Here is a 27,711-nt window from a genome sequence, read left to right as displayed (position 1 = left end):
CAGGAGCTGAAATCAGTTGGAGGTTGTGGGAGAGTATTAAGAGGTAAGAGTCATCTGTGTGTCTTCAGTTCTCAGTGTTCCCTGAAGCCATCTGGCTTCTAGCCATTTTGTTTGCTTTGTTTTCCCAGGGTACGATCCCTTAGCTCTTCTCAACTTTACATCTTCCAGTTCTGACTGTTCAGGGATGCATTGAGGCAAACAGGTTAACAGACTCATCGGAAAGTCCTGTAGTCACACACTCTACCAGAACCAGACATGAAGAGTATTTAATCATCTCCTGTGGAGAGTGCTGGCCATAACATTTTATAATTGCTGTCACCATGCAATGATAAGTTTATATACTGATAAGTATGGAAAGCTCTGAACAGCTCTCCCAGAGCATATGATGGCTTTGTGTATCTTCAGATAAGCACCTAGGGCAACACTGCCTATGTTGGTCCTGTCTGCAGGCTGCATGACAGCAAGTGGCTTGATGGGAAGCCAAAGTTGAAAGACTTTCGAGTATTTTGGTCTGCTTTAGGTATTGGTGCACTTCCCCCTTTGGATGCAGCCTGAGTGCAGTGCATGTTGGCAGTGTTCTCAGTCTGCTCCATCCCCATTCTGTGGGGATCAGTGTGGGTTCATTTGTTATCTGGGTGCACAGGAGGTACACGTGTAGGGCTAGCAGGGCCCTAAGAACAGCTCATGCTTGGGTTGCCCCACCACACCATATGCTGCATTCGCTTATGAGGTGCTGAAAAGGAGGTGCTGGGCACCACAGCATTGCTCTGCAGCATGCAGAGCTTCCTGCAATATATGGAACCTTTCTCTGAACCAGGGTGATTCAGGTTCTTATGCCCTTCAGCAGGTTTTTTTTTAACTTAATGATTTTGTTGCCATTAATTTCAGTTATTTTACAAGGTAGCTGCTTTTATGATGCCAAGCTGTACTACTTGTCCTATTGTTTAGTGCATCTGTCTAGTTAAATATTAATCTTTACATATCTTAAACATGTTTTTGTCTATTCTCTTCCAGAAAATTTGCCTATTACTTGTTTATTTTAACCAAATGATAAAGATAAATAGAAATACAAAGTGAAAGCACAGAAGGTTAAATAAGACACCCCAGGTGCACAGCTTGGTGCCTGCATGAATGATAATATGCACAGTAGGGATAAATAGAGCATGTTGTGTCTTTTACATGTCCTTTCTCTTTTGAGGGATGTGAAGGATGGCTGGATGGCTCATGGCTTGCTGTAGTTGTAGTGCTCTGTCAGCATTAACAGATTGCTGCACACTTTCATTCTTTTCCCAATTTGTAAGAATAGGATAATAATACTAACACATTCTAAAATAGAAATGGACAGGTCAAAGCATCGTTATTCTCCAGTCTTCTACAGCTTTCTTTCATGGCAATAAAGCTCATTCTTCAGCAAGGGAAGAGGACAAAGTTACGCAAGCATCATTCTCCAGAACAGTGAAAGATACCCTGTTTTCGTGACTGGATGTAAACTAATATAAACTCAAATTGTTGATACAGGGACACATATTCTTTACTTAATCTGAATTACTATCTCCCTTCTCATGACTCTATCATTGCTCCTAGCACTTCTGCTCACCTACATGCTTCTCAGAGCGGTAGATAAGCCCTGAGTAATCACAAACATATGCCTGCTCAGAGGCATCAGTTACTTGGGCTGTTTCTTTCCCCTCTGTTCATATACCTCGAGAAAATTCGTTCTTGATTTCTGCTTGGATCAGTGACAGCTTCCAAAAGCGATACAGAAGTTATCTAGCATCTCTGCTCTGATGTCTGTCTTACAATAATGCTAACATTCTCATCCTAATGAATGTCCTGCTAATCTCTTCTTTTAGCTTTGCAGTGAGAGTTAGGTAGTCCTTAAGCAGAACTCCAGGGAGCTGCAGTGAGCCCCATCTCTTCCAGAGTGATTTGCTTCTCTTCTCTGAGAGTCTGTCACACAGCCAGTGTCAAAAAAAGGAGTGAGACTGGTAATGTGGGAGAGGAACCTCCTGCCAAAATTCTCACCAATCATTTGTAGTTTTGCTGCAAAAATCCTACAGATGTTACAGGAATTAAGTAACAGCAGTATAATCTATATAGCACCCACACAAACCCTAGCACTAGATAAAAATAATTTATATGGAAAAGTATTTCTTTCATCTGTGGCTTGTAGAACTTGTAAATTTCCCTGGCTTATCTTTGTACAATTCTTTCAAACACATTATTGGTTTTTTTTCTCCTTCACTTTTTATGTCACGCACAGAATCGGAGCACTATGTCAGGATCAGGAAGATACCAGGCACTGATTTTTAAAGGAAAAACATCTTTTGGTATTCATTTACTGAAACTGCTTGCTCTGTGTGCAGGTCCTCATAGTTGTTAATCCTCATAAACTATGAAGGTGCTCTGTGTGACTAGAAGAGATTTGAGCTTTACTTAAAATCTCTGAATAGTTGCAGGGATGAAGCCAAATTAGCAAAATAATCCTACATTGTTTTTGTAAATAATGAATAAAGTAAAAAGTACTTATATAAGCTTAGGAAACGTACAAATGTCTTCTCTGCTAAGAATGTCTAACACAACTTGAAGAAAAATAGTTAAATTGATCATTTTATTTTGAAACAGTTCTACTGAACATGGGCTTCAAGGAGATTGTTTTGACAAAAGCTTAAATTCAAGATCTAAACTGATCTTACATACTTTTAATATATTTTATACCTGTAGCAGGTAGAATCAAAGAACTTTGAGAAGCTTATTTCTTCCTCAACTGAAGCTAGAGACCAAAAATTTCCCAACATGGAAAATAAATGTTAGACAAGAAGCAAATACTTGAACCCAAACAATTGGGTTGTTCCCTAATGAACATAGCAGCTTTATTTCAACAGCTCTGTCATCTGATTTTGAGCTGGGTACGTCAGTATTTCCAGCGTGCCGCATGCTTCAAAGCTGCCTTCCTCCTCCTACAGCATGCCAATCGGCGCTGTAGAGAATGTACCATTTTTCACAAGAACAAGGTGACATATTATGGGAGTGGGATGGGAGCTTGTGGTTGGCAGGAGGGCCTGGCTTCTTTAGTATAAGCATTTGTTTTTTAAAACACATATGAAAGGGAGAGGAGAGAGTGAGAAAGAAGTAGGGAAAAAAAAGTCTTTGGGGGAGTATCTCTGACAAATAGGATTTGCATGTAGGAAAATTTGCCCCATGCTAGCAAGGAGGAAAGATGGTTTTAATCTCTCTGATTTTAGTGATTTAAAAGAGCAATTCAAATAACAGCTTGAAGCTTTGAAGCATATACACAAAAATGAATTGATTATATACTATCCCTTTCAATTAATTGCCTGCACATATCTCTGGTGCTAAATTACCTTTGACTTGAGTTATTTACCTGAGTATGGTTCAGGAGAGAGAATTTTTCCTGAAGTTTCTGCATTTTGCAACTTGCACCCTATCAAAGAACATCTTAAAAATCTCTCAAACAATCAGCCTGTAAATCCTTTCTTATGCAGAGAAAGTACAACCAGCTCCTTCTCTTTTCACAAATCCATTCTGGTAGTTTGGAGAAGCAATCTTAATCTAAATTGCCCTTGGTTTTAGGCTAGCAAAACTGATCAGCCTGTTTACCAGATCATTTTCTAGTATCATCTGCTTTTCAATAGTTCTTACAATCTGTTTGCAGAAGTGATCAGACAGTCCTTTGCAACTGCAGCAGATTCTCAAAAAAGCAAGCACAAAGCCTGCTCCATTAATCTGCTAGCTGCAGCTGCTAAATACAAGCAGTATCTTCCTGCAAAGCAATTCACTATGCCTTGGCATTCAAAAGTACCTCCTGGTGCCACTTCCACACACTGCCACTGAGTAGTTTCCACTGTTGACAATGCATCTAAAACAGTCTGTGAGTTCTGGATCGATGGTCCTGTGATCACGTCACTGTCTGTGGAGGGATCAAGTTCCTTTCTTAATCTTAAACTTTTTATACAAAGTTAGTTATATGCTACTTTCTGCTGATAATCAGTTATGCATTAGTGCATTAATTATGTACATGAGTTATGCGGTAGTGATGGAAAAGCTGTACAGAGGGAAGTGTGTAATCCTTTTACAGTATAAATGTCTGATTTATTTTGACTTGGCTATTTTTGTATTCTTGATCACTGCCTGGGATACAACATTGTAGGCCCTTTCTGTACTTGTTTGACCACTTCTCATGTAAAGCTGCCAAACTTTGGTTTTAGAGCAATTGAAAGTGGTTGAGGATAAACTGTGGAAATACTTATGCAAAAGTGTCAACTTTAAGAGCCGGTAATTGATGTGAAAGTGTCAACTTCAGGAGCCACTGAAATTAATATGGAAAGTCCTTATCTCCTCAGAGGAGCTGTAGGAGTTCGTCTGCCATAACACACCCCAACTGTAACAGCAATAACAAATATAAATGGACTTTTGTAAATTACAGCTATAGTTTCTAGAATGGCATATCTCTTGAAAGCTGCCTAAGTACTGAAGTTGAGCCAGGTGAGTCCTGTGAGCTCTGAGTATGACACACTTTATCCACACTTTATCCCTGTTTGATTACTGTCACGATATTAGTTGATAAAAATTAGCTAAAAGTAGTAATTCATGTTTCACAGAGATCCAGATTACAGAGTGGGTCATGTGTAGGCCTTTCCATTCTGATAAATCAGGCACAGATTGATTAAGGCTGACAGCTTATTTTAGAAGGTCAAAACTAGCATCAGAAAGTTTCACAAAAGTTTTTAGTGAGAGCTGTGTAGCTTATTTTAGGTTGTGACCGGTGGTGCTATTCTGCAGTCATTCAAACCACTTGCCAGCTCCCAGTGTGACAATATTTTTGTTTTGTTTGTTCTGGCATAAGCACTAATTGGAGTAATGGAATGACACAGCTTGTGCCAAATGATACAAGGGAGATCAGATCCTGTGTGCACGTTTGTGTGTCCATGTGTCTGTAGTTGTATGTACGGCTATGCCAAGAGGAGGCACTGTAGCTGTACATACTGCTGCCAGGTGCATTCAGCACTTAAGCTGAATAATGTGACTTGGAGATGTACCATGCAAAATAATGAAGGCATACGCTCCCAGTGGGATCCCGTTGATCCCTGAAATGGAAAAGCACATAGAAACATACATTATGCTTTAAACAGATACAGTACTTCTTTGGTTGTTACCATGTCGCACACAGGTTGACGTGAGTATATAGTTCCACATTCAAGGATATCAGCTGTACTGTTCAGGGAGTACTTCCCTAATTCTGAGCAAAGGAATAATAAAGTGGCATTACACCTGTGGCATTACATTTCCTGAGACAGAAATTCTGGAGTACGCAGCTGAGTTAGTATGGAATTTCGTAAAGATAGAATTAAGCGAGGTTTGTGAGGGAAATTATTACTTTCTTTTTTCCATTGTAAGAGGGCAGTCAGATTTCCTTGCTATGATGAATGTTATGTGGAAGGCAAGCGGTATCTGATGGTGACATTGAGATGGATTCTACATGATGTGGGTAGCTGGGTAATGCACTTCTGTGTTGTGCTGTACTAAATACTTCAAATTATATCAGTGGTTACAAGCTAACCTTTGGAAAGTATATATTTCTTTCTGGCTTTAAGTATCCACGTCTAAAGCAAACCCAGAAAATGTGTGTCTTTTTCTAGTTGGTATTCGGTATGATGGCATAAACATTGCTATTTGTAATAGTTACAGTAGTTTTGCACTCCAGTAGTTTTCTGGGTTATAACATCTCATTCCCTGTACTGGAAAAGCTCTGTGGAACTTTTTCCTTATGAATCCAGACCTGAAAGAAAAAAATTGTGATGGTGATATCTCAATCAATAATCAAGTTAAAAAGGATTTCATCCTTTTGAATCTGCAGCTTATCCCAGCAGGACTACTCTTCACAGGAGTAAATTGGCACAACTGGGTCACAAGTATCACAGAGACTGTTTCTAAGCAGTTGGAAGCAGACCTTAATTTTAACTGTGCTTCTTCAAGTCATGGGTTCCTACATGGAACTTCAAGATTGAATTTGAGGGCATCTAGCTTCCTGTCAGAGATGTGGGATACCATCAAACCATGCCTGAAATTGTTGTTTCAGGCAAGCCTATCAATCCTAGTTGCGTTTTGACCCTCCCCAGTCCCCCCTCTCTGTCAGGGATCTAAGATGCTTAGTACCCAGAAAGAAAAGAGTTGGTGTAGGATTTGTTATCCTCCCCTCATCCTTTATGCAGGACAGCCAAGTTTTTTTTACTTGTCGGTTTTGTTTGACTAATGGCTCTAGCCAGGAACTGGGAAAGTGAGCACTAGTTCCCTCTGGGGAATTTCCAGACCAATTTATGCAGATTCAGGGAGATTTGAGAAGCATTGGGACCTGAACACTGAATTTTCTTGGAGTTTCTCATTTAGATTAAAAAACTCCAGGTGGGAAATACTCATTGACTTACTCTACAGCTGACACTGTTCTCCATTAAAATAACCGCTGGCATAGGCCTAACCATCTTTCCTTCCTGGTGGCTGGAGGGTTGTTGGGAGTCACCCAGATGTTGTTACCAAAGTAGAGGTGGCCAGTGCTAACGTTGCGACCGACCCGCCGGGCTGGCTGGGTGTCCCGTTGTGATATGTGGTGTGTGGGGTCAACAGGGGCTGATGACGATGCCCCAGCGTAGAGGAAAACTTGCTTTCTGTTCCGGGCTGCATTTTTTACACTCGTTCACCAGGCTGCTTTTATGAGACATTTGTGTATGTCTTCTCCTGCCAGAGGATATTTTACTGGGAAATCGGTAGCAAAATGAAAATAGAGATTGGAATCTGCCTTCTAATTCAATAACCCTGAATGTTATTCCTTTCCTCTGAATATTCACGTACTCTGTAGTGCATTTGAGTAGACTTATATTTCTGTTCCTGAATAGGAGCCTTTTGAATTTAACAAAATTGTTGCTTAGCAATTTTAGATAGCTGGCTAAACATTCATGTTCAAATTGAGTTCAATCTCCCCTTGCAGTTTTCTTAGAGCAATAAATTTGAATTAAAACAATGACTTAAAAATGGAGGTTAGTTTTGTCTCAAGTGATCCCTGCTCTTGGGAGTTCAGATCCAGGGGAAAATGATGATTTTTTTTTTTTTTTCACATTAGCAGAAATTTAGGATCCCCTTTTTTTATGTGTTCCTTTCTCTTCTATTAATTTCTTATTCTAGTTTATTAGAGGAGCTGACTGCTCAGGAAAAAAAGTATTTGTACTGGACATTTCCTGAGTTATGACACTGTGAACCATCTGTTCCCTGACCTATTGCACTAAGTCCTGAGCAGCTGTAGCGAAAACTCTCTGTTTCATGGACATGTGGAAGCAAATGATCACTGAGAGAAAAATTCGTTCTTCATCTAAGAAAGGAGACGAGTACAGTCCTTATTCCTGCCCTCCCATCCCCCATCCCCCAAATGGGTCACCACAATCCTACTGCAATTGATTGGATGGGATGTGCTGAATATGTATTTTCTGGTGGTTTAGATGAGTGTCTCTGGCAAGCTCTTAGGTGGTATTTCCCTCTGCTCTCCTAAGCTGAGGAGAGAAGCTGGAATGAAGCTATGACCACTGCGTGCATGAAACCAGCCCTAGTACGTTGACATTGCAAGTAAGGGCTTTGACCAAAAGGTCTGGGTTCATAATGAGGGCAAGTTTGTTTAGATTCCCTATTATCTTCCTCAAATTTGGTGCACCCAATGGTGTGCATAGGGTGGGGAGGAAGTTTTGGGAGGATTTGGGGTTTTTTTTTTTCCTTCTTCTTTTTTCCCTGAGCTTACGTGTTGCTTGCATAATTAATATTTGTTTATGCTACTATTGAGTTGCTTGATTTGTGCCCCAACCATAAATGGTCTGGAAGCTGCTTATGAGATGGACATTTTGTTCAGAGATTTTTTTGTGGACTGGTATGCACCCTGCCAATTTTTGTTTTGCGTGACAGTCAACTATCCATTCACAGATGGTCTGAAAAATGATACATTTGGCTCTTTGCAATTATCGCCTTCTTTCCATTTAACGTTTACTCCTATTGTCATGAAAAAATCTGAATAATTTTGCAAACTACTTCCTTTAGCTTATGTAAAAAGGAAACTAAAGGAAAAAACTCCAAAAGCATTATTTGTGGTTTTCTGTTTCTACCTGTACATTGTCATAGGCTTTATTTTAACCTTTCCTTTGTGGCAGGGCACATTGAGCATTTGAAAGGTCTGAAAGCTTACTTTGAATAGTTCTTGAAAAGACTGTGAGCATTATGCAAAAAAGATCTGCTATACTCTTCATGTTGCTGATAGAGCAGGTTGAGAGTATAGACAATGTGCAATTAAAGAAATCAAGAGGCAGAGATTACTTGAAATGCAGAAATACATCAGCAGGTAAAAATGACTTATATGTTCCCTGAAGACTAAGAGACATAGCAGGAACACAGGCAAATGCACTTGGCTGACATACAAATTGAAAGAAATATCAACTGCAATGTTGCCATTCTTGTCATTATTCATGGAAGATAATTCAAACATTACTGCAGTTTAAAAAAAGTGTCTAATATGTACTAAAACAGTCACAAATATAATTGTTAAAGTAGGCTGTTGAAAAAGGCTTTTCTTCTTTGTCAATTGTTCCCTATAGTTCTTTTATATAAATAAGTCATAGAGAAAAATTCTGCTGTCACATTGCACATTTGTCATGATATTCTGCAATCTGTAAACACAACTGGCAACAACAGCCTTTGAAATTCAGGATCTGTTCTTTTCTAGAGATAGAACTGTAAATAAACGCACACGATTTGGATGGTTTTGCCCAAGACTTCACTAGAAAAATTGGACTAGGAGTTTACACATGCATGCAGACACATACACTTCTTGTGTGCAGACAAAGATGTATGCAGGTACACCAAAATTTAGCATTAGGTTTTGGTGATGGCAGTAACTCCTTGTTGGCTCCCTTTGCTGAAAGAAGAAAAGATTAGCATGTTGTCCAGTGGTAATGGAGTTACTGTTACTTACAGTTGTGGAAAGTGCTTCCTACAAAGTGCAGTAGTCTAAAGCTCTGGATACTCAATTCCTTGTGTTGTTGCAACATGTGTAAATGCTAATGCACACACATGTTGGGTTTTTCTCACTTTACTAGAGAAGTGAACAATGCTGTTTTCTCTGAACCCATGTATTTATCTCAAAATGCAAAAAAAAATATCAATCTTGTATTGCTGCTGAATTTTATTTAAAAAAAAAGCAGACTCTTTGGTGTTCTTCTAAGACAAGCTACAGATTTTTAATAACAAGTTGTGTAACTTGTAACTACAAGTATATTTTCAGTGTTCAGCAATTTTTAAAGATTTTTTTCCAAGTGTGAGAGTCTGATATGGTATCCTGAGAGAATATCTCCATTAAAAAAACCCAGAAATTCCAAGAGTTTGTGCCAGTTATATCTACAGCAGTAACTCTGTTTTTAAGGATTTTTAAAGGACAAATTTTCAAATTTGAACAGCTCTTTGACTTTAAAGGAGTAATTTCATTCTTTGTGGTGCTCATGTTTTAACTATATAATCTCACAGATTATTATAACTCTCAGAGCAACCTTTATGCTATTATTAGGAGTTAGAATAATATCTTGATCTTAAGCATATTTCTTTAGCCACTTACCTTTTTCTCCCATCCATTTCTCTGGACTGATATATTTTTAGACTTCTGGAATTAGTTCAAGTTTACAGAACAGTCATGACATAACTGCTTTATCTCGATGTTGTGTTCTTTAAATTTCTCTGATCAGAAAAAGCCTTTCTGAAGCAGGAGTCATTTAAAAATAGTTCACCCACCTTCCCCTTAAATATTTTGCAGAAATCAAACACAGACTCTATAGCTCTATCTATTTTACACTATTGTACATCAGCTGGTGCATGTGAATCCATGGGATTTACTTTACTAAGACTATAATCCCTTGACTTGATTTGATAGTTAGATTGTATTTGTGGCAGAGGCTTTAGGCAGAAGAATCAAATACATAGTTGGAATTATTTCTGACGTGGGTGGTTACAACAGGATTTTTAGTGGCATATTTCTTAGAACAAAATTATTTCATATGTCCCAAGGACCAGTGAAAGTGAAATTAAAAGCCTGGAATGCAGTGGACACTTGATTTCTTCTGCTTTTTAATAGTCGTGTCTTCTGATGCTGTATGACTTTATAACCCTTTGTGAAACAAACTCAAACCCTGGCATAGTGAACGATTAAATATGCCTCTTTCTTAAACTGAGGTAGCCCAAAGGTCGTGGCTAGACTTGATAGCTCCTACTTTCAAGCCTCAGACTGCTCATATGACCTGCTCCATTATAAACCTGAATGTGCACATTTGACAATTACTAAACAAAAAGGGAAGAACTATATTATTGATCAAATATGCTATTCTGTATGCAGTGAGTGGGAGTTCATCATATTTATGCTTCTTTTCATCTCAGTTAATATGGTCTTCTTTTCCAGCTCTGCCATTCTTCAGCTGGCTAGTGTATGGCAACCTGATATCATAATTAAAGGAATAAAAAGGAGAGCAGTTTATATTTCTTATGAATATTAGGCTACTCGCTCTCTGACACATTTCTGTGAAAATGTGTGAAACCTAATTACTTGCTTGAGACTGTATGACCAATAAAGATGGGTATCTTTAAACAGTCATTCAGACTTTTTTAGGTATGTCAAAGAAAACTTTTTCTAATTAGGTTTTTTGTGCTGCATATATATTGGGAAGGCTTTTCTTCTGTGCTGCATATATTGGAGAGGCTTTTTCAGTTTTAATCTGTGGATGAAAACTGCTCTGCTCCAAGCCTTGGGTTTGTATTTATTCTTTATCCAGGTCAGAAAGTAACTCTGATGTTTGCCAAGCCTAAGCTTTCAGGATTTCAGCCAGGCTGAACCATGAAACTGGCCTACAACTTATGAGCGTATTTATCAGAAGAAAATAAAAAACCCCACAAGACAGAGAACTACATGTAACACTTTTTTTGATTATTTGTCATGTGTCTCGTGAACCATGAATGTCCCCCTTCCACCTTCCTGAGACTCTGTGGGGTTTGCCGTGACCTTGTTAAAGGCTGGAGTGCAAACTTCTCCTATGTTAGGTGCTGACACAGCTTCAGTGCATGATTCCAGAGTATTTCAGTGAAACTGACACATAAAGTCTTTTTCTGAAATGAAGGTTTTTGCTAAGAAAGACACTAGAAACTTGTTGAAGTCACTGTTCATAACTTCAAACAACTTACCCCTAAATCTTGTGAACAGAAATGATTTTTTGTATAGATAAACCCTTAAAAATAGATATATCATCAAAACTTTTGACAAATTAATTACTGTGGTCAGGAATCATGTGCTGCTGTATTAATGCAGAAAAACAAAATGCAGAGAATACAGTTACTGTAACTAGACTGAGTGTTTTTGACATCTTAAGTGAAATAGAAAAGCAAATGTGTATAAAATTTATTTAACATATACATTGCAGAATTTAACATAATACAAATGTTCCTTTTGGGTGAGGTGGATTTTAAAGAGGAAATAATGTAAATTGCTGATAGAGTCAGGTTTGTTCAGTAGAACAAGAAAAAGCGGGACAGGATTTTGCTATAGGGACTTCTTAGTAGCTTTTGAGGAGAGGGTCTGTTCTCTGTCTCACACTGACATGTGATGAGATCTTTGGATCTGGTCCTGAGTGCAGTAGTTCCAAAGGTGGAAACACTGACACATGCTACCTGCAGGCGTTGATTGGCTGTGTTTTTTTGCTTTTTGAATGGGATAGATAATGACATCTACCACCGAAAAGTGCTTTAGACTTTCACATAAGAAGAGCTATCTGTGTACAAGGTGTTGTCATAATGTAATATATTTTTGTCTGCAGGTGTTGAGATTTATGTCTATTCAGCACCTTTTTTTTTTAATCTTTGGTGATAGTGGAAGCTAGTTTTGATTATAGTGCACACAAGAAAAACATCTGAAGGTGAAACTGGATTTTGCATAACATAATCTGAAGACGAGTACATGAACAGAGTGATTAAATTATATTGAAAGAAGTAATTCACTGAAACTAGCAATGCTGGCAGGTTAACATTGTGTTTGACAGCCTGTGGTAAAAGTTCTGCATCACCGTTATGTGAAGAAACTATTTGTGGAAGCAGTATGTATTAATCTCAACAGATACTGGGGAAAAACATTCCTTGAAAATAGCACTCACTGAAGCAGCTGCCCACTAAGATGATTAATGATTAGAAATAGTGCTGTATATTTCTAATGTGGAAAGACTGCTTCCTTCAGGAGAGACACAGATATTCACCATGGAGTGTTCCTGGTTATTTCACCACGGGGTCTGGATGTGGGCCATTGCATCCAGAACCCTGATTAAAATGTTGCAAAGTTTGGCATCCTGCTACATTGGACCCTTCACCTCCCTCCTCTCCTGGAACCACAGTGAAGATGAACTCGGAAGAAATCATGCCTACTTTCCCACTGATTTATGTGTAATGTGTGTAGTTAGCCCCCAAACCGCTCAATGCCAAGGGTAACACACTATGGGAAGGATAGCTTTAGAATTGCCTCTTTGAAATATTCTTTCTGCAAGCATTTGTTTCTGCATACCAGACTAGATGAAATTTCATCGGAGCCTGGGGAAGAGTGGCTGGAAAGCTGCCTGGCAGAAAAAGACCTGGGGGTGCTGGTTGAAAGCCGGCTGAATATGAGCCGGCTGTGTGCCCAGGTGGCCAAGAAGGCCAATCGCATCCTGGCCTGTATCAGAAATAGTGTGGCCAGCAGGACTGGGGGAGTGATTGTTCCCCTGTACTGGGCACTGGTGAGGCCGCACCTCGAGTACTGTGTTCAGTTTTGGGCCCCTCACTACAAGAAAGACATTGAGTTGCTGGAGCGTGTCCAGAGAAGGGCAACGAAGCTGGTGAAGGGTCTGGAGCACAAGTCTTATGAGGAGCGGCTGAGGGAGCTGGGGCTGTTTAGCCTGGAGAAAAGGAGGCTGAGGGGACACCTTATCGCTCTCTACAACTACCTGAAGGGGGGTTGTAGTGAGGTGGGTACTGGTCTCTTCTATCAAGTAACTAGTGATAGGACAAGAGGAAATGGCCTCAAGTTGCACCAGGGGAGGTTTAGATTGGATATTAGGAAAAACTTCTTCACCGAAGGGGTTGTCAAGCATTCGAACAGGCTGCCCAGGGAAGTGGTTGTTGAGTCACTATCCCTGAAGGTATTTAAATGTCATGTAGATGTGGCACTCAGGGACATGATTTAGTGGTGGACTTGGCATTGCTAGGTTAACGGTTGGACTCGATGATCTTAAAGGTTTTTTCCAACCTAAATGATTCTATGATTCTATTTTGTTAATCTTTCAACCGACCTAGATTTATAGCCTACATGGCTAAGAGTGCCTCCAAGTACAAGTCGTGGACAGGAATGATATTATGCTAGGGACTGTATAATCAGAGCTAGAAACTGTTCCTAGCCCCAAAATAGAGTGGATGCAGCAATGCTGAAAGGTTAACTGGAAATTGTTTGGTAGGATGCTTTCTGAAATATGCCCCAGAGGTGTGATGAAACCCTTGTTCCCTGCAGATCAACATCTGACCTGAAGCCTTGCCTCCCAATACTAGTCTGGGGGTCAGCACCCTTTCTTTTGGCAACATAAAACGACAACAAAATTTCATATTGCATACTTTGCATAATCACTTAGTGCGGGTCCAGTTTCACACTTACATATGGACAGGTGGAGCAGGTGATGTGTGGCCCAGCAAGGTTCTGGCTGTCTCCTGTTTTTTTGCAGTAGGCAAGATAGCTTGGAGTTCTGCTAGATTAGCACCACTGTCACCTGTTGCAAAAGTAGGCAGGATTGGAGGATTTGGGTTACGTTTTGCAGCATGGACAGCAGCAGACGCATGGGTTATCCGTAAGTGGTGACATGAATGTGCAGAACCAGATAAAGTTGTATACTGGGCTCTTGAAATATGCATAAAAAAAGTAGTCTATGCATATGGAATAGTCATCATGGTGGCTCAGTTTTCTTTGGAGTTATATTAGGAGAGGATTAGGTGGGCAGAAAGAGGAGGAAGTAAGGAGCAGCAGTAAAGCTGATGTATTAGAAGGAATTTGCACTGTGAAAAGTGCAGGAAACACTGATGGCACCATCAAAGTTCACTGATGTCTGCTTGGATAGCTTCTGTAGCGGCTTCATCAGACCTTAGTCTATGATCATCTCCCCTTTGCAGTTTCTGTCCCAAAGTCCACGTGGCTTTGAGTGTTACAAGGAGCAAAACCAATGCTAGCTAAAGACTTGTTTTGCATATTTCTGCTTCCGTATTAATGCAGCTGTGGCAATAAGTTTTTATTGAGGTTTTTTTAGTGTTTTTTTTAGACCTTTTGTATAAAATTTAGAAGACCAAAAAGTAACAATGCTTACTGATCTTACTTGTTTGCAGCTGACATTTTTTCTATTTTTCCTGAGTTTTGTAAGATCCTGAAATTTATACCACTCTTGTCTGCAATTTGAATGTTCCTGAGTACCTTTTCTCTTACGTGTTTCCACCTTTTGGTTAATGAAAAGATCTGTTCAGTCACTGTAAGAACTACTGAGATTTCTTTTGCTTTCATCTTCAATATTCAACTTTTCTTTAGGTTAATAATATGACATAATTTCCTTAGTATCAGGAATGGTACAATCCAGTGCTTCAAATAATGGGTTTTTTAGCTGTTTCTATACTGACTGGAAGGCAGCTGACACATTAGTTTTGAATAGATTTGCTATCTATCTATGTATAAATTTACACTTATATAGTCTCCTCATATATAGGTGAATAGATCAAAAAATGGTGGCTACTGTCTATAATTTTAATGAAAAAATCAGGTATATAAATCCACTTAAGCTTACCTAGTGAATAGTAGCAGTTATTAAATAACTTCTGATTTGAGACTAAGCTAATTGATCTGTGCCCAATGGGCATTTTAATGATGTGGATGGTAACCATCTCTACCGCATGCTGACAGTCCTGGCTCCCACTTCAGTTACAAGTCAGTTCAGGATTGAAACACTAGGAGCCAGCAGTATGCTAAACACCACCATTCAACAGGTTTACACTTTGCAACTTCTTCTGGTGATAGACCTCAAGAAGATCATATGCTTTGCTTCTGCAGATCTCTCCGCATGGGTCAGTGATGACTTGCACATCTCCGTCTTCATGAGGGGCCGTTCTTCATCTTCATCTCTGTTGTAGTGCAAGTCTCCAGCATTGCTCAGAACATTGCCACCAGTTTTTGAAGCGGGAGTATAATCAATCCCTTTGTCCTTAAAACTGCTCTCTGTTCCTTCCATGTCTATGCAGAAGCATTTGCTTGGGAATAGCACGGTAGATTATAGAAGAGGAACAGAGTCAGAGGCTGCTTTTTCTGAACACTGCAAGTGCCAGTAGCTTTGACCTGATCCAGCCTCAGTTGCCTCAGGAAGGTCCAAGGACTCCATGTATTATTCTCCAGCATAACTGGCTCTGGCTTAGGGCCTAACTCTGCTGAGCTGTTCTGACAGCTGCTGAATCTGGAACCTACCTGAGGTCTACTGTCACTCAAAACTAAGTCCTGAGGGAAAACCTTGAGGTAAAGCCAGACATCCAAATGGAAGGACGCTAAGCCAGTGTACAGAGAATAGTGGGTATTCCACTCCATTCTATTTCCACAAGAAAATGTCGTAAACATGATTTTCTTCAAAATCAGTCTGCAGATTTAAGTCTTGGACAGTGAGAGTTGCTTGAGGACTTTTGGATTCTTTTTTGTTTCTATAAAGAACAATAAATTATAGATGTTTTGTGAAGAAAGAAGGAAACACATCCTGGCTTTCTGAGTTGTTTGGTATTTAAAAACAAGGTCAGAATGGAGTTAATAGATTTCTAGTTATATTTTGGAAAAAAAAAAAAAGTATTTCTTTGATTTAGTTACTTCTTTGAAGTCTTGTACCTGAAGATGCACAATGAATCAGCCACTTGGAGTTAAATTCACATGTGCATCTATGCTCAGCTAAGTTTTTTTCTTACAAAACTGGAGATCTCCATTTACAGCTTCAAGAGATCAACGTTAAATACTGACAATGTGGATCTGAGTGAACATGCTGCTTAATCTCTGCAACAAGCTAATTACTGCTTAAAAATTGGTGAAAACATGAGGATCATAGAAGTTTGCTGAAGTGATCTCTAGAGGTTTTCCTTTTTCCTTTCTTGCTTTTTTTATTCTTTTTGCAGCGAACTGAGAACTGTCTCTGTAGGCTTCTGTTTTCCTTCCAGCTTACTGAAACTTCTTTTCCTTAAAGTTACTTTGATAAAGACTCCACTGCTTTAATACATAATTTTCATTGTGACTTTCATTGCTGCAATTAAGTGGCTAATTGAACAGTTTATAATGTGTATGCCTAATTGCTTCTGCAAGAGGTTAACTGTGAAAGGCATAGAAAATTAACACACAAAATGTTGCCTGTGTTACCTTTTACTGAGTAAAGCCTCAGAGATTTTGTTTGCTTTGATGTTTACGGGCAATGAAGCTCCTGAAGATGTTTTAATATGAAAATTCCTTGGATAGTGAATCTTAGATGTCAACTACAGTGTAATATGACACAATTTAAAAAAATTCCATGAAACATAACCATAGAAAATATGTTTGGGGTATATAGAGCTGCAATTTGGAGTTTTTGGATTGTCTTTATTAAAAATAGAGCAAAACTAATACAAACTCTCAGAATACCTCCAACAGGTTTCTCACAGAATAAATAGACATTTAATCTGCCTTTGCTATTTATAATAATACATGGGCTTTAGAACAGCTTTTATGCAAAAAAATATTGAAGTACTGGTCATATGAAAGGGTGTTTCCAGATTTCCTTGGACTCTGCACCGAGTGAAATGGAAAGCAGCAGAGTGTAAGATCAAATCTAACAAACTAGAAAAATGTAAACTTGTCAAGTGTATCTTCAGAGTTATCAATTGTTTTTAAAAAATTGGGGTTTTAATATAATTGTATTATTATTAAAATAATGTAATTATGTGTTTTCTGTATACTTTCCCACTTTCTTGTCACCCCAGTGGTAAAAAACCAAATAATAGCTTATTTGAATAGCCTCTGTTGACTAGTAAAGCCTGTACGATACTGCTCTTACAAAGGAACATTTCTTGTGTTGACCTTCTTCTTCTCTGTGTTTAAACTATTATCCTTCCCTATTTCTTTACCACTTCTGAAATTTACCTCTTTCCCCTTTCTAAATGATACTCACATCCCTTCCATAATCTGCTTGATTACAGGCCCTGTACATTTTTGGTCTGGTCCTGTTTTTTAATGTTATTTTCTTCTATACTGAAGGGAGACCCTGATGTTAATGATGCAGGCAAATATTCTTTATCTTTCTAAAACTGAGTGCTGACCCAAGGAGGTGTCTTTATTAGTTATGATGGGCAAGGCTGTGTACTACTGATCTTGCAGAATTTCACCAGTCTAAATAGTTGTATTTGAAAGGCTATATAGGCATCTTTCCTTTTATTACACATAACTGTTCCATAAGCTTTCAGTTTACCAAAGTTATTCATACCCTGTTTGAATTTTTGCTACCTCCATTAACTTTAAGATGTGTTTTTTCCACACAGGATTTACCAATTCTGAACGCATGTGCGACAAAGAGTTCATAATACGCAGAGCGGCCACGAATCGTGTCCTAAATGTCTTGCGCCACTGGGTCTCCAAGCATTCTCAGGTATTCTCCTGTTGCACTGGTCTCTCCATCTGTAATATGTCTACATTCTCCCTATTTCAGCAGTGCTGCTGTATAGTGTTGCAGAGGTCAAACAGCCTGAAAAGTCAGTGCTGTAAAGATAACATGGAAAATTAGCTTGTAAAACCACACTGTTAAGCATGTGAAGAATCCTTCATCTAGCCTTGCAAAGCTGTCCTCAAAATATCCAGTTACAACATTGCTCCTGGTAAGATTGTGTGTGAGTGCTTTATTGTTGTACTGTGTGTTGAAATGCACAATGAGAAGTTTGGATTAATCTTTCACATTGTCACCGTTCATGCTACAGGCAGCTTGGTTCTGTTACTTTAACTGTGTTAAAATACTTGTCTTTGCATACAGGTATTTATTTATTTGTTGTAAATCACATAAGGAAGGAGTCACCATTCCTTCATCTTGGTCCCTCTACAACCATGACAGGATTGTGGGTCTGATATGTAATCATAAAACTGGGCTGGCAGAGGAGGGAAAAAAAGAAATCTGAGTAGCTAGTAGAATTTCCTAGATAGAAATATCCTTTAAGTTGCCAGGTGAGACAAATGTTGGAAGGTTTTGGCATGCATATAGAAGACTACCAGGAAAATTATTAAAAGAAACAAAGGAGGGAAGGACAGAAAGAGGGATGGAGAGAAAGAGGGAAGGAAGGAAAGAAGGAAGGAAGGAGGGAAAGAGAAGGAGTGAGAGCGCTTTGGAAGCAAATGAAAGGGTTTTATACACCTTGGATAGATGGTACTTCATGGCAGTTATAGACTGCTTTGTCACTATGTGCTAATAATCAAGAACACTTGATCTAAAAAGGGTTTCTTGCACAGCTAACTGCAGCAATGTCAAACTGTCCTATGTCAAACTCAATTCCCTTTTTTCCATGTAATGGGTTTAATTTTCATAGAGGTTAAGTTTGCTAGAGAATGAAGTCAGTAAGAAATATGTAAGTGGGAATATCGGATGTGTTTGAAAAGCTGAACAGCCCAGAGATTAATAAAACCTCTCTTGGTATCATGGGAATGATGAAATATTTTGAGTTATTGGAAACCAACTATGTACACCAAGTTTTCTTTGACTACCTGTTAAATGAAAATCATTGCATGGCAAAATCTTGAGCTGTAACGGGAACAGCAGAAGTCTGTTATTATTGTTCTCTGTTACAGTAGTGTACTTGCTTACTGTGTCCCTGCCACAGTTCATATTAAGTAACTGCTATGAGTTGAGTTGACCCTCTATACTAATTAAAAGATGGTTAATTAATGTGATTGTGAAAATGTTAGGAGTCATCAGACTTTTGTCTACATTAAGCAACCGTCTATAACTAGTTAGACTCAAGTTTATGTTTCAGAACTGATCCTGAGTTGTGATGATTCTCTATCATAAACACAAAGTAACCGTGAAGAGCACAAGCATACTCTGTCATTGTAGCAATTTACCAAAAATATACTTCTCTCCTTAAAAATACAAGTGTTCTCTGTTTCCATTTCAAAAGTACCCGTGATATGCAAAAATGTAATATTGTCCTGAAGACTTTTGCACAATGTTTACAGTTAGTATTCTTTGAAAAATATAAAGAAGACAAAGATAATGAGTAATAGTTCAACATGGTGCATTTTCGAAGTGGAAGCTATTACTTGGACTCCACTGCCTTTTATTTTTTCCATGGCAAGGGTGGCAGATTTTCATTCTCTAGCTCTCTTAATCCAGTATTCCAATATAGCAAATATTTTAAAATGCAAGGGCTTTGGCACAGAAAGTAACAAATGCTACGGCAACAGAGCATGTAGTCAGCTTTTTGTGTTGTTTACTTGTGAGACTAGGGAGACAGAAAGGACAGAAGACCTAAGCAAACCAGAAATGACTGACTAGTTTCTGCCAAAAAAAAAATGGGACAGGATTTGAGGAAGACAAGTGAAGAATTACTATCTGGCCAAATAGTATGAAATGTTGGCAGTAAAGATGTATCTCTCCTGGGAGAGCAGTAACTCAGAGCCTCGTTTTACAATAACAACACAAACTGCAAGCCAGAGAACCCTTAGCCACCAGTGTCTGGTGAAGAAATGCTTATTAGATTTCCAAAATGGTAAAACAATATAAGCATTAAAATTCTATGGGATCATCAGACCTGCCAAAAACTTTATTACATTGTAAGGTATTTGCATCATTCTCTGGCCACTTAGTACATTTGAGACATCCTTCACCTTTATCATCAGCCAAGGGCAGGTTTTGTTCTCTTAAAAAAAAAAAAAAAAAGTTAACAAAATAAGTTGATATTTGCAAAGATAAATGTGAAATTCAGTATACTTTGCTTGTACTGTTTTCTCTCCATTTGGCTTTGAATTTGCTTTTGCTGCAAAAACTCCCAGCACCAAATAGGCAATTTCCGTCCTCTGTGGGAGAAGCTTCTCCCACTGTCTGGTGTCTACTGGTGTTCTCCTTGTGGTCATTGCTAGCCTGCACCACTATAAAAGGTGACCTACTGCGCACATTTTTTCTGCCAGAATGCCATTTCCTTATTACTAGATGCAAAGAGAAGTAAAGACATTAGATGGGTAAACTGTGGGGCTTTCTTTAGTTCCCTTTTTAGGGTGCAAGATGCTACTACAGACATGCTTAGTGTTGCAGCATGTGAATAACTTTGCAGCATAACTAACTCTGTCTTGGTGCTCTCTGATCCACCAGTGACAGTCAATTCTCTGCAAGTTATTTGTCTGCCTAAATTATTGTGCTGATTTATTTCACTCAAGTGCCCAGAGCATGTGAGGTGCTGCACAGCCCTATGAGAGTGTGCTGTGTTCAGAACTGTGTGCAACATAAAGAGACTAATGTACAACCATCTGTTAAAAATGCTCTTACATATATCATCCCACTTAGTTATTCCCTACACTCCATCCCTCCCTCTGGATCCCTTTGGCTTGCTTCAGTGTGCTGCTCTCAAGTGTATAACAACATGGGTCATGGTTAGTGCATGAACCGAGGGACAGACGAATTATCCAAACAAATGGTTCAGAGCCTCATGTTTCCTCACTTTTCTCTAGCAAATCCTTGGCCAGGGTCTTTCCTCTGCTGGGCTACGGAATGAATTAGCTTCCTACAGTATCTTGCAACTGTGTCAAAATCACAGTTGTGGATGGTTTAGGGTTGTTTCTTAAAGCATGTGTTTTTTTAAATTTATCTGAGTGTAGACAGTATTTAATATGTAAACTTATCTGTGGCGAGAAAACAGAATCATTAAAATTAACAATTCAGCCTATTCAGTGAGGATGTGCTTTCATAAAGCAGTTTTGTTATCTTGAAATCATACTAAACAATGCTTAGAAAAAGGATTCATTATTTTTAAAACTTGGGTCATACACTGTAGGAGCCTCACTTAAATTCCAAGTAAATATATAGCCCTAATGCCAGATCTGCAGCCCTTTCAGGAGGGCAGAATGAACTAATTAATGTCTCCAGGAGCTCCCAAGGCACAGATAAAAATTTGGAAAAAATCATCCTCACATAATGTGACACGTACTTTTTGTTTTTATCACACTGAACAAGAGGAATCATACCTTATTGCTCATCAGCCAAAACCAGCACACCATGAAAGGTGGCTCGTTTAGGTTTATCCAGGTTTCTTTATTTACATTTTTGTTCTTTTCATTCCCTATCCCTCATCTTTTTTTCCCTACTCTTCTGTCTCTTTTTCATTCAGCCACCTACAAGCCAACAAAGCTTTCTTTTTGCCCAAAATAACAACAGAATGTTCATGTTTACATTTCATTTTTAAAATGTAATTGAGAGGAACAGTGTAGGATTGTCCCGTTGTAAACAATGAAAACACAAATGACGAGGCAGACAGTCATTGTGAAGACAAGAGTGTTGATGGGAACAGAGAGGGCTCACGAGGATAAAACTCCCACTGAATCCTGCAGAGGTGGAAAAATAGGAAGGGAAAAGGAGGTCAAGAGGAGAAACTCTTGGTATGATTTTCTTTATCCTAGTGAGGTCTTGAAGCCTCATTTTCTTTAACAATACTTCTCTGTCTTTTATCTAAACACTTCATGTTACAAAATCAAGTCTATTCTGCTTCTGTGGCAAGCTGATTGAGATGGAACTTGTCCAAGGAGAAAGCTTTGCATCTGTTGATGAAGAAAGAGAGGCTGGCTTCTCTAGACTTCCCAGTTCTGAATGACAGCTGGGTGCTTGTTCCTGTTGGCTTCTTTGAAGATCTCAGCTGGAAGGAATTGGCAAATCTTAACTCTCTTACAAATTAGGTGGCTGCCAGACAGTGTCAGTGAGTTACGAAGTTACCACAAGACCTGGGGAGCAGACCATGGCTTGAATTTTGAGAGTATAGGTCATGATTGCGTGCCTGATGTCAGTCTTGCTCCAGCTGTGAAATAATCTACTGCAAGTCATTTTCTCGCTCATACTGACAAAGCTGTGTTGTGTTTTCAACGGAAGGTTTTGCAGATGTAGTTATTGATAGCACTTAGGGATTATGGAAGACACATGTATATAGAGAATTGTCCAAGCAAAGATGATTTCAGTTAGTTAAAAATAGTTTTAGTGCACATGAATCGGCCAATTCCATTTTTTTACATTGGAATAAAAAATAAGATAAAAATTCCTTTATATGAGCCCCACTTGGCTCATGTTTAAAGGCATAAAGTAAGGAATATGATGCCTGGCAAAGTTATGGCAAGTTTATTGTAGAAATATGAACAAATTACACTTACGCCACACTTATTGTGTGATAGCAAGATGTGCTGTATTTTAACTAAACTTCAAATAAACCCCTAGGATCTGTGGCCTCTGCCTTGAAACAGCAAAGAAATTTCTGGGGTTCTTTCTGAAACAAACAAACATCATGATAACAAGTTGTGAACTGAAGAAACAGAGAGGCTGCCCGAGAGAGAGGCAGAGCAAGGGAACCCTGAGTGAGCCTTCCAGCATGCCGTTGGTTACTTAGTGAAGAAATCCAGTTTGCATAAACTTTGGCCCTTTGCAGAATACAGTTATGCCTTGAATAGTAATGCACTTAATTGCTGCTATGCTCTGTCCAAACATCGCAGAAGCCTAAATGCTTGCTGTACCATGACCCTTCAGGGAATGTGAGTCACCCCCAGAACAGTAGCCAAGCTTGCAGTCAGTCAAACTAATTAGTGGTACTCTGCACCCACTTCTGTTGGAGCTTGACAGGTCCTTCTTCACTGAGGTCTTTCTGCAAAGCTCTTGAATGTACTACATCCCAGGACTTAGAGGCAGGGATGTCACATTTCTTATCTGTCCTGAAGCTTTAATCTGACAATACATAATGGCTAGATTCTTCTTTCAAGGTTTCTTTGTGCTACCAGGTTACACAGTGCTTAGATAAGGAGAGGTTTGTATTGTATGTGCTGAGAATTACTCAGTCATGCTATTAACATAGCTTGTACTTTTAACCTGATTATATTCCATCAGGAGTGACAGGCTAATGCTAATACTGTAGAATCAGGACTGGCACTCTTCCCACAAACGATGACTGTCTCTTTGCACTTGAAACTAAGTAGAAGATAAAGCTGTTGTCCTTTGCTTGCTTCTTGAAGTAAGCCAGAATTCACTTCAAGTTCAGGGATGAATTTTCCTGATAGCCAATTATAATATCTTTTATCTCTGCCTTCCACATGCATAAATGTTTTGTTGCAGGTGAATTTATAAACATTTCCCTCAGCACAATTGTATATGATAGTTGAAGTGTGCTTTTATACTGGAAAATTAAATATTGTTGTAGAGGACTGCAACACTGGAGTAAGTTCAGTTAACTCTGATAGAGTGTGATCTGCTGTGTACAAGATTAAGAGTCAGTCCACTGATGCCACTGAAATAATTATCTGTTTACACTCTGGCATGAGAGCAGATATATTAAAATTGTAGGGCAAAACCCATCTATTTAAACATATTCCAAAATTCCTTGTAAACAATCTTTCAATAGATCTCTCTCCCCTTCCTTCCTTCCTTCCTTCCTTCCTTCCTTCCTTCCTTCCTTCCTTCCTTCCCTCCTCCCGTCCTCCCGTCCTCCCTCCCTCCCTCCCTCCCTCCCTCCCGTCCGCCCTCCCTCCCGTCCGCCCTCCCGTCCTCCCTCCCGTCCTCCCTCCCGTCCTCCCTCCCGTCCTCCCTCCCGTCCTTCCTCCCGTCCTTCCTCCCGTCCTCCCTTCCTCCCGTCCTCCCTTCCTCCCGTCCTCCCTTCCTCCCGTCCTCCCTCCCGTCCTCCCTCCCGTCCTCCCTCCCGTCCTCCCTCCCGTCCTCCCTCCCGTCCTCCCGTCCTCCCTCCCGTCCTCCCTCCCGTCCTCCCTCCCGTCCGTCCTCCCGTCCGTCCTCCCGTCCGTCCTCCCGTCCTTCCTCCCGTCCGTCCTCCCGTCCTCCCTCCCTCCCGTCCTCCCTCCCTCCCGTCCTCCCTCCCTCCCTCCCTCCCTTCCTCCCTTCCTCCCTTCCTCCCTTCCTCCCTTCCTTCCTTCCTTCCTCCCTTCCTCCCTTCCTCCCTTCCTCCCTTCCTCCCTCCCTCCCTTCCTCCCTCCCGTCCTTCCTTCCTTCCTTCCTTCCTTCCTTCCTTCCTTCCTTCCTTCCTTCCTTCCTTCCGTGTTTTCTGTAGTCCTTATCACTGATGTACTCAAATATAAATTAGGTTCTCAGGTTTTAGCTCCCTTTTATTTGTCTGGGTTATTCAATGTTTCTTCACGTTGTTTAAATGAAGAATGTTTCCTCTCACTTAGGAAGATTTATAGAAAGAGGGGAAGAAAAGATTTTGGGGTTTCACTGAGCCCATGTCAAAACTTGAAAATTATCTTCACTGTATGAACCGCTGATAGTAAATCTACATATGTCTAGTTGTACCTCACCAGCATAGCTAAATTTTCTTTTCTTACTTTCCGCTGCCTCTGCTGCAGTCTCCTTTCTTCTGGCCCGTGATTCCAAATCCATCATCTCCTCCCCGCCCCCCCCCCTTTTTTTTATTTTTTTTTAATCAGCTGGAATAGGTTGTTTCTGAAGCACTTCTCATACTGCAGCACAGTTTTCCTAGCTCCTCCTGGCAAGGGAATGTGCTTGCACTTTATAGAGAGAACGTTGCTGTCTAATCCTGTGCATGGCAGAGATCAACAGGCTGGTTATGAGTCTACTTAAAATGTAATCATGCTGATGTTGGTGCTCTGTAGTTATAAAGGAGGCTTTTGCTTTCATAGTGCAGGTGAGTGACAGCAAAATTAATACACTTCTCTGTTGCTGCAGTCCTCTACTGCTGGAAACGTCATTAAGGGGTGCTGAACGTGGTGCACGGTGCTTTTGATGGGTTGGGAACTTCATACATCCTATTCTTACCCTAGGTGACTCCAGGGCAGACCTCCTAATTAACTCATCAGATGTCATTTTTTCTGTATCTGCACATTTCATAAGTGGTTTTGCAGTATAAATATTGAATAAATGGGGAAGAAATATCTTTTCCCATTAGTGATAGTAATGGACTTAAAATTTTAAATTTTGCTTGGAAATCTTAGTTAATTTCTCTGCTTAAGTCAAATAAAAATCTGAATAAGACCCACAAATCTTCAGGCTACTATGGACTCTAAAATATATTAGAGGTATGTGCCCTTTCATGAAGGATTAGACCACCGTCACATTGAAATGTGCCTGCTGGAAAATTGAACGGTTCTTGTCTGACCAACTGTATTCCTCCTGTGACATGTAAATTTCAACTAAAAGTCTCTTTGAACATTGGGGTAGTCTAACACATGCAACAATTTAAATGTAAGCCAGTATAGTGGGTTTACTCAGGCTTGCCAGCATTCACTGCTGAGGGTGGTGGCAGGGTCTCGTTGCCAGTCCTTCCAATGGCTGGAAGAAATAGTGAAACATATTAACAGGTGATACAACGGACAAAAATGTTACAAAAGTGGTCTAAAATTATATCTAGAGATGTGATATACATGTGTATAATATATCTAGAACTATATATAGCTACATATAGATCCATGTGTGCCTATACTATAAATAGATATAATATACATACATAATATATTAATATATAATCATGTATAACACCCATAATACAGATACATATAATCTGCATGTATTTGTAGTTATTTATCTATAAATTATATTTGGAATTGTTTGCTAAATATTTTGCTGTTTGTATAATTCTCATGTTAACCTTTCTAGAGTTAAGTATATGTACATGTTTAAGTGCAATGATTTCCCTAGGTTTTTTTGTATATTGCTCGTCACACTATGATCTCAGTACCCCCTAGATCATGAACTTCAACAGAAAAACAGATTAGCACTCCAGTTTTCTTCTCAATCCCAACTTTTTTCATTTTTTTTTTCTCCCCACATTATAAGAAGCAGCTGGCACATTGCTGTAAAAAAAAAGAGTGCCTCCAGGCACAATAAAGAGATTTGGGGCAGTAAGACAACAGCTGCAGAAATTGCATGGACATAGGGCCAGGTCTGCCCTCTGGGAAGCCTGTGCTAAGAAGCATCCTTGCAGTGGTCAGGCTGGCGTGGAGGTGTGACAGCAGACGGGACTGAAGGAGTCACACAAACCAATGCATCCTCTGTCTATAATCCCTAATCAGTCCCTGTCACCCACAATAGTTTGGGCTGGCTATGCTGATAAAGACTTCTTGTTTTTCTGATGTTAGAGAACTGGATTTTTCCGCTGTGAAGTTTCTTCCAAAGCCACTGTAATTGAAGTAGAAGATAGCCCTAGCCCTAGGAACTAAGTACTCATATAGTTTGCCAACAATATGACTTTCCCCAGCAATTCCAGGACTACTATCTCGTGGAGATTACTTAGCAAATGTGTTTTGCTGTTAATGTACAATGTATTAATTCTCATTACTTATAAGAATTAGCTTGTAAGCCTGCAAAAACTGGAAATGCTTTGTTTTTGCTGAGTCTGATATTCACAGGTAAGGCTTCCCCATCCTATTCACAAATGAAATAACTTTTGAAAATATGGACTTTCTTGGTCATACATCTAGTTGCAAGACTTCTTGAGAGAAAATACAGCGTAATTAAATAATTAAAACCAATTATGGTTTAAAAAACATACTAGGAGATAAATTCCTGATCATGTTGTTGTGATCTGCCCATTTACAGTGGCAGGTAGAGAATTTTACCCAAAATGCTAAATGGGGATGTTAGATTTGTCACCTCTTGGATACCTTTTCTGTTGACTTATATTTTTGTAGCACAACTAGCAAAGATGCCCAACTTCTTTTATACAGTGTCCACCATCAAACTATAGGACAGGCAGTACTAATATTAATCATACTGGTTGCTTAAGCTTGTGCAGACTCAAGGTTTCTCCTTTAGCTAAATTTTGATAGTTTCCTATTCCAAATGTTTTTTTTTTTTTAAATCACTGGAGCAAACAGTGCTCTCATGTAGTTTAGTTACATTCCTTGTGCTTTCACTAATTAATCCCATTTCCATACCCTAAATAAATAAATCAAAATCTCTGTCTTCTTTTGCAAACAGGCTAAAACAGATCCTAAAGGAGGCATTTTGGACAATGGCTATAGAAAATGTATTTTATAAAACAAACACAATGCAGTACCCAGAACTATTTTTTGTTTGGCTTTGAGGTATATGTCTGATACCCCATCCAAAGCCTAATACTGCATGGCTTCCTGTTCTCCAACATCCTCTAATACGGACAAACATCACAAAAACCTGAGAGACAGATACTAATTGGTTTCAAAATATGAATTAGCTGTGGCCAGAGACAACTTTTGAAGAATGAAAAGGGAATGCTTGTAGCAGGAGGGAAATGCCCAGGGCATTGCTGGCAGGCAACAGCAGTGTGTTTCTGAGCACTGACATTTTGAACAATAAGCTTTCTCAAAAAGTGCTATAAGCATGGCTGTGACACCACCTTCTTTAATGAACGTTCATTTTC

The 27,711-nt window shown here is 39.4% G+C and overlaps 1 protein-coding gene across 2 annotated transcripts in view; it reads left to right on the top strand.

Annotated features, from left to right (window-relative positions):
- Positions 1-27,711, top strand: part of RASGRF2 (Ras protein specific guanine nucleotide releasing factor 2) — a 131,532-nt gene that overhangs the window by 81,372 nt on the left and 22,449 nt on the right. For both annotated transcript variants that reach the window (XM_052777980.1, XM_052777979.1), the window contains exon 18: positions 17,665-17,771. In XM_052777980.1, the coding sequence (XP_052633940.1) occupies positions 17,665-17,771 (107 nt within the window). The remainder of the gene's footprint in view (positions 1-17,664; positions 17,772-27,711) is intronic.

The sequence above is a fragment of the Harpia harpyja genome, chromosome Z, assembly GCF_026419915.1.
Source record: "Harpia harpyja isolate bHarHar1 chromosome Z, bHarHar1 primary haplotype, whole genome shotgun sequence".
Lineage (NCBI taxonomy): Eukaryota > Metazoa > Chordata > Aves > Accipitriformes > Accipitridae > Harpia > Harpia harpyja.
Note: the sequence above shows the minus strand (reverse complement) of the source record. Positions and strands in the feature narration are given on the sequence as shown.